Below are 7967 nucleotides of genomic sequence, written 5' to 3'. Positions count from 1 at the left end.
ATCATCATCATCATCTTCCTCCTCCTCCTCCTCCTCCTCCTCCTCCTCCTCCTCCTCCTCCTCGTCCTCCCCCTCCTCATCCTCCCCCTCCTCCTCCTCCTCCTCCTCCTCCTCCCCCTCCTCCTCCTCCTCATCATCATCATCAGTGTTTCTCAACCTATGCTGGAGTATTAGTCACCAAATAAAAAAGCTCTCCATGTATTTCTGACCTAGGCTACAGTCTCTGTCTAGCTGTATCGCCTCTCCTTTAGGTCAGAGTCTACGTCCTCCCCCACCCCCTCCCCCTTTTCCAAGTATTTTTATGTGATCAATATGTTCCAAATTTTCTATGCTACAACAAAAATAGTATATGTTTAACGCCTCTATCAACACTATTCTATACTACAATATAATAGCCGAACTGGGTACGCATACAACAGCAATTCACTTTATTTAATCTTTCTATACAGATGACTTGATCTATATCATACATCATGAAACGATTATTTCCCTAACAACTCAGCTGATTACACTTTTCTATTCCAACTTGCCCCGAAAACAAAAATAAATCACACATATTTCAGTAAATAATGCATATTTCAGCTTTCTTTCTTTATTTTACAAGAATTTTCAAAAAGAACATGCAATGGAGACCGCTTTAATCGACAGGCTTTTTTCAGTTTATCTACACATTTTGGTTTTCGTTTTAGTATACTTTTTTTTACGGCACGTGCATTACAAACAGGCCATATACGTGCATTGAAGATCGGAGATGTTTCAAGGGAGTAACAAACACAATAAAGAAGGAGGAGAGATAAGGACGATATATTATTATATTTGAAAGGAAAGAAGGAGTAAACCACACAAGAGCAACGGTCAACCATCCACTCTTTTGTTTTAGCGAGATTGAAGAAACAGTGAAGAAAAAAAATTAGAGACTCTATCAAACACACACACACACACACACACACACACACACACACACACACACTACATATACTGACGCAGATATGCTGTGTTAGAAGTTCAAAGCAGTCTGGGTTTTTTTCACTTTGACGCTTTACCAAGTAAAATGTACCAGCACTTGTGTGAATCTTTGAGTCTCATTTCCTCAAAATTACGCATCATGGAGGTAGAACTCTGTCATTTTAAGGGGTTCGATGAGATAGATCACTAATATAGTAAATGTATTATGTGCGCGGCTTTTGTCCCATCAACATGAAAAGAGGCCATGAGGCTTTGATCAACGAGTCTTTAGACGTCATGCCAGCCTCACGAAGTGCTTGCTCCATTCTATTGAAAGAAAAAGAAAATAAGAGGATCAGTCACAGAGCTGAATATTATCAGATAATGTTAAGTTTAAATGCCCCCCCCCTCCCCGGGTAGCGACACTATTTAGATACACTTGTAAATTAGGGGGTGGGCCTATAGATAACATTGAATGAAGTTCACTGTGAGTAGATAATTAATAAAAACAAAGTTGTCCTTCTTGGAAAGGGATACAACACCCCAGCAGAATGACTGGGATCTGGATGCTCGATGAAAATTCTCCCCTCGGGTCTTCTCCATAGACAGCGAAACCCCTAACCGCTGCACATTATATGTCGGTATTATAAGAAGGAGGGGAAAAAAGCGGATCAGTCACAGAGCCGAATACACTCAATAAATTTTACATTATAATACACGAAGGACCACTACTCTAATAGCGATGCCCCGAAGAAGAAGAAGAAAAGTCTTCAACAGTGCTGATAGTTTCTGCCTGTCCGTGTCTGTGTGTCTGTCTGTGTGTCTGTCTGTGTGTCTGTTTGTCTGTATGTATGGGTGTGCGTGTGTTTGTCTGTCTGTTCATCTGCATTGGAGTATAATCATAGTTGGTCTGGGGCGGGGTGTGGAAGGGGGGGGGGGGGTAGAAGAAAGACAGAGAAAAAAATAATGATTTGTACTCACGCCTTGTAAATATCCGCCATAAAGTCGGTGTTATTCTGCTCTTTCGAATACCGGTCGTAAAGGGAGATGGAGTTTAAGTAGCCAAGGTAGCCATCCAAGGTAAATTCTCTCTCCAAATTCAGGTCATCATTCCTACGAAATGGATTGCCAGAAATAGTTTAAGTTTGAGAACTTGAGTAAAAAGAAGCCCATCATCATCATCATCATCATCATCATCATCATCATCATCATCATCATCATCATCATCATCATCATCATCATCATCAGCAACAGCAGAAGCAACAGCAGTAGCAGCAGCAATAACAGCAGCAGCAGTAGTTGAAACAGCAACAACAACACCAACAACGGCAACAACAACAACAACAACAATAACAACTACAACAACAACAACAACAGCAAAGAAAAAATCCCATTAAAGAACGTACCTCTTCCAGCCAGGGTAGGGCAGCGCGATCCGACGGTAATCGTCCCGAACATTATCCATGTAGCTCTCGTAGTATCGATCCAAGACCAGACCACTGTACTGCAAGTAGGTAAAATAAAGGCTTCTTGTATGTTGGGACGTTTGGTTGAATCAGAACTATGCTTCTTTAGAGTCTAACATGTACAAAGTAGCTTGTAGAATTGAAGACCATGGTTGTAAAAAGAACGTTCTGTTGGTCGTTACAGCTAGTCATACACTTTAAAAATGGATTCTATCTATACTGAGAATGTAACAACGAAGATAACAACTGACTATAGAAATGTAATGTCTAATATTTACAACGTTGCTTGTCAAGGTGGTAAAAAGAATGATCTGTTGGTCGTTACAGCTACGTATACATTTTGATAAATGGATTTCATCCAAACCCTGAGAGTATAACAACCAACATAAAAACTAAATTAAGTTTGATGACAAAAATGGAATGCTGTTTTTAAGCACCTGAAACCACAACTGTGCATCGTTGGAGTCGGTTGTGTGTTAAGTTGCTTGTAAAATTGCAGACAAAGGACTTCAATTGTACAACATTTACTTTTAATTAAACTTGTCAGGGTTGTAAGAAAAATGTCTGATGGTGGTCAATGTTTTCTACATTATTGTAAAGCGCATTGAGTACTACCCCTGTGGAAATGAGCAAAACGGAGGTGATGTGTTGTTGTTTTTGTTGTTGTTGTTGTTGTTGTTATCATCATTATTATCATTATTGTTATTATTTCATTATTATAAGGAATTAAAAAAAAAAGTTTATGCCTGCCCCTGCACAACTCGTCCTGGTGTCAGAAGATTTCAGCATGGCGTCAGCACACGTCTGTTGGCGTCACAGTGGTGATTATTAATGTGATATTATTAATCGTTGTGGCTTTTCATAGGTTGTTGGGAAATACATGCATGTAACATTTTAGCATTACTGTATCAATGTCATCCTATGAAGTTCTCGGATAGACGAGAGACAGACAGACAGACAGACAGACAGACAGACAGACAGACAGACAGACAGACAGACTGACAGACAGACTGACAGACAGACTGACAGGTAGACAGACTGGGTGATGTGAGGATGGACAGACAAAAAGAAAGATACGCGTACGAAAGAAGAACACAGACATACACACAGACAGACAAACACACAAGCAGGTAGACAGACAGATTGACAGACAGACAGACAGACAGACAGACAGACAGACAGACAGACAGACAGACAGACACACTTACAACACAAAGACGGAAAGAGAAAACGGACACACATACGACAGACAGACAGACAGAGAAAACGACACACATACGACAGACAGACAAACAGCCAGACAGTCAGAGGGACAGACCAAGAGGTGTTGGGGATGCTTAAGAACTTACGTGTTCATGAACTTTCTGAGCCTGGGGCGGGGAGAGGCGGACATAATAGCTGTAGTTATAAATTATGAGAACACCGCCAGGCTTCAGGACACGATCCACTTCTCGGTAGAACCTGAATTAGAATTATATAATGATAAAAATAATAATAATAATAATGATAATAATAATAATATTTAAAAAATAATAATTATTATTATAATTATAATGATAATTATAATTATAATAATAATAGTAGTAGTAGTAGTAGTAGTAGTAGTAGTAGTAGTAGTAGTAGTAGTAGTAGTAGTAGTAGTAGTAGTAGTAGTAGTAGTAGTAGTAGTTAGTAGTAGTAGTAGTAGTAGTAGTAGTAGTAGTAGTAGTAGTAGTAGTAGTAGTAGTAGTAGTAGTAATAGTAATAACAATTAAGATAATGATATTGATAATAATAATATTGACTACGATAATGGTGATAATAGTTATAGTGAGAAGAAGAAGAACTTCATTTATATAGCGCATATCCACACTCTGTAGTATGTCCTGTGCGCTTTACAACTACTATTACCCCAGCAGACCCTAGAACACTTAGAAACATTCTCGGCTTCTGCGGATTGTACTCGCTCAAACACTAACAAACTGACTAGATATTTCACTGCTTGTAGCCGGGTTCCCATTCCCACCTGGGTGAAGTGAGGAACACCTGTGTAAAGTGCCTTTCCTGAGGACACAAAATCGTTACCCTGACGGGATTCAAACTCGCATTACCTTACGGTTACGAGTCAGGGAGCCTAACTACTAGGCCACAGACGCCACTATATATATATATATATATATATATATATATATATATATATATATATATATATATATATATATATATAAATCCAACTCTCTGTACCCCTTTCGCTAACATTAACGTATCCTTGAAAAGGTAAAGGGGCAATCCGCACTATGATCCAACACAACATTAACTGGGCTAACAGCACTCAAATGTATGGGTTTAGTTTAGCTAGTTTTAGTAAGAGTTTTACAGCACTTGCAAAACAAATAAGTCACATAAAAGCCGATGATTATAAGTGTTGTTAGAGAGTAACATACAAAGAAAAAAAGGAGAGCTTGTAAACTCCACAATCTATGGTGCGTGTATGCGTGACGTGTGTGCGCACGTGTGCGTATAAGGAGCTCAACAAGTAACAGCAGTACAGTGGAAATACTAATTTGGGAATACATGTACTGTGTAGACAGATGCATATATTATATATATATATATATATATATATATATATATATATATATATATATATATATATCTATATAAAGAGAGAGAGAGAGAGAGAGAGAGAGAGAGAGAGAGAGAGAGAGAGAGAGAGAGAGAGAGAGAGAGAGAGAGAGAGAGAGAGAGAGAGAGAGAGAGAGAGAGAGAGAGAGAAAGAGAGAGAGAAAGAGACAGAGACAGAGACAGAGACAGAGACAGAGACAGAGACAGAGACAGACAGACAGATAGATATACAAACAGATAGTCAAACAAAGACAGACAGACAGAGACAGAAATAGAGACGAAGGCAGATAGACAGACAGACAGAAAGACAGCAACAGAAACAGAATCACAGAAACTGAGACAGAGACATAAACAGAAACAAATCCCTCGCTTATGAGCGTAAATATACAAAAAAGCAGACAAACAAATTCACCTCTCAAGATCCAGCCAATGAAGAGCCATGGCAACAGTAACCAGGTCAACAGAGTTGGATTCCAGGAAAGACATGTCATTTGCGTTAGCCACCTGGAACTGCACATTCGGCAGATTTTTGGGTGCATGCGCCAACTGCTCTTCGCTCACGTCGAAGCCTATCACCTGAAAATTAAAGCAGGCGTGTTTTGTTTAGATATATTTTGGGTTTTTTCCCCTCCAATATTTAAAACACAGTCACCCAAACCGACTCTTTGTTTGTTTGTTTTAGTAGAGGTTTTTACGGCGCTCGCAGCTGCATACGGTCATATGAGCGCCAAGGGGTGAATGTCAACAGAGAAGTCCTTACAGGGAATCAGGTTACTCTGCTCACCTCTCTAGCTTCAACAGCACACAAGTCTGCTTCGTCTATCAAGGCACCCCGGAAATAACGGGTCACAAGAGTGTGACAAACATAGAAAAAAATGGAGAAGAAAAATGACCATAGTAAGAATTAGGAAAGAAAAGCAGCAGCTCCCTGTTGCATTTCAGGCACAGTTATGAGCATGCCATTGATGAATCAGCCCACTTACAATTCTACTGTGCTTAAGAACATGTTAATGCCCCCCCCCCCCTTTGGGAATGACCAAAAGACACTTCAGTCAACAGCACCGCCCCGGGGGATAAAACTGACTCAATGATGTCAATGCGCACGTCACTTTGTATTGCACTTCCGTTGGCCAGCGAGCGAGCCAATTTATAAAAATAAATCTTGATCCAGTCATAAAAACGTTTCTTTATTTGGACCCTTTCAGTCCCAATACATGGTAACTACAATAAATCTCTAACAATAACCTAGCCTACAGATTGCTCATTTTGATACGCTCAATAACTGGTCGCTTTTAAGGACAAGTGAGCCAACCCAGATTTCGGGGGTTTCTAGAAATCTTGACCTACACTCAAAATGGGCATTGCACTATCTATAGGAGAAGTTTGGTTTCATTGGTGCGTATATTTGTTTGGTTACAGAGTAACCATTATCTGTATTTTAAAGAAACTGAACAAGGGACAACATTTTTACCTTCGAATTTCTCAAAACACCATTTTTCGGGATAGCCAGCTAGTGCTTCAAAGCAACCAATTAAATAATTGTGAGGCAGCGTGGTGGAATCAGGCTCTCGTCAAAATAATCAAAATGAAGAAACTTGCATTTTTCGCAAGTTTGTGAATTTTTATTAAATTTTTTTGTTTTGGCTCTACACATTTCATGCCCATAAAAAAACTCATTTCTGTGTGGGTTTTTCTTTAAAATGTTGATTAAAGGCACACAAAAAGTAAATTTTCAGTTATCACGGACTCTAAAGTTAAGGAAATAACTTATCTTTGGAGGCCATTTTCTCACTAATTTTGTCTCTGAAAACAGATGACCCCCACCTCTTTCATTCGTAAATATCTCGACTTGTATTCAAGATAAATGGATATTTTTTTCCATCCGAATAAAGACAAGTGAACAAGCTTTAAGATGATACCAATAACTCTACATGCCCAAAAATTGACGAGAGCCTGATTCCACCACGCTGCCTCACAATTATTAATTCACAGTACAATATGAAATTCCCACTATAGACAGCAACGTCAGCAAATTATTTTATAAAAACCATGCAAAGTCTTTTGCCAGAAACAGCAACAACAGCAAAAGCAACACCACCACCACCAACAACAACAACAACCTTTTGAAAAAACTTGGCAAGGGGTACCGTGCTGTTGCCAGGTCCACAACACACATCCACAGCCAGCAGAAACTCGGAGCCATTAGCCTCGCAGAAATCGTGAATCTTGTCAAACACTTCTTGAGAGAAATTTAGTCTTTGGTCGTAAGCATCGGCCACGTCCTTTATCGCGTAATGCTCAGTGAGTTTAAGACCGCTCATGATTTTGTTTGTTTGTTTATTGTTTTTGTCGTTGTTTTTATTTTTCGGTCCAGGTTTTCTAGAAAGATAAAAGATAAGGTGAAATTTCAAGGACTTTCCACAATTATTGATGAAGAATTGCTGGGGTCCTACTCAGAAAAGTTTCTTTCTTTCTTTCTTTTTTTTCTTTCTTTCTTTTTTTTTTCTTTCTTTTTTTTTCTACCTGTATGTGACGGCAAAGCGTTTAACCGCCAAATAAATGCACCTATTTCTGTTATTAGCCTACTCAGGAGTTTTATTCTAAAAGACAGTACATTCAGTTAAGCAGGTGAAATCGATAACTCAATTTCCTCTTAAGCTGGATACTGTGACACTGTCTTTCAAGATAAAACTCCTGTACCGCTGTGTCTATTCGGACACGGCTCCAACGGAAACAGACTAATGAAAATGTTTTGTGCCTCTAGACCAAGGAAACAAATCTGGGGTAGCCCTTGTTTTAACCCAGTGCTGTAACTGTCTTCTGAATAGCCCCGACTACACCACAAGGCCGTCGTGTGATCTATCCCAATGATAGTACAAGACAAGATGGGCCACTTCTCTCTTTGAGCCAATTAAAAAAGTGTCCTCAAAATTTGGTGGCGCCCTCTTCACA

At 39.2% G+C, this 7967-nt stretch overlaps 1 protein-coding gene across 1 annotated transcript; it reads right to left on the bottom strand.

Moving 5' to 3' along the window:
* Nucleotides 1–562: 562 nt before the first annotated feature.
* Nucleotides 563–7336, bottom strand: LOC101864705 (putative methyltransferase DDB_G0268948). The gene is made up of 6 exons (XM_035971718.1): nucleotides 7163–7336; nucleotides 5428–5591; nucleotides 3761–3872; nucleotides 2352–2449; nucleotides 1927–2058; nucleotides 563–1272 (listed from the first exon to the last, which is right to left on the bottom strand). Exons 1-6 carry the CDS (start codon nucleotides 7334–7336, stop codon nucleotides 1170–1172), a joined length of 783 nt encoding a protein of 260 aa, XP_035827611.1. The 3' UTR covers nucleotides 563–1169.
* Nucleotides 7337–7967: the final 631 nt, after the last annotated feature.

Source organism: Aplysia californica, unplaced genomic scaffold (genome assembly GCF_000002075.1).
Source record: "Aplysia californica isolate F4 #8 unplaced genomic scaffold, AplCal3.0 scaffold00489, whole genome shotgun sequence".
Taxonomy (NCBI): domain Eukaryota; kingdom Metazoa; phylum Mollusca; class Gastropoda; order Aplysiida; family Aplysiidae; genus Aplysia; species Aplysia californica.
Note: the sequence above shows the minus strand (reverse complement) of the source record. Positions and strands in the feature narration are given on the sequence as shown.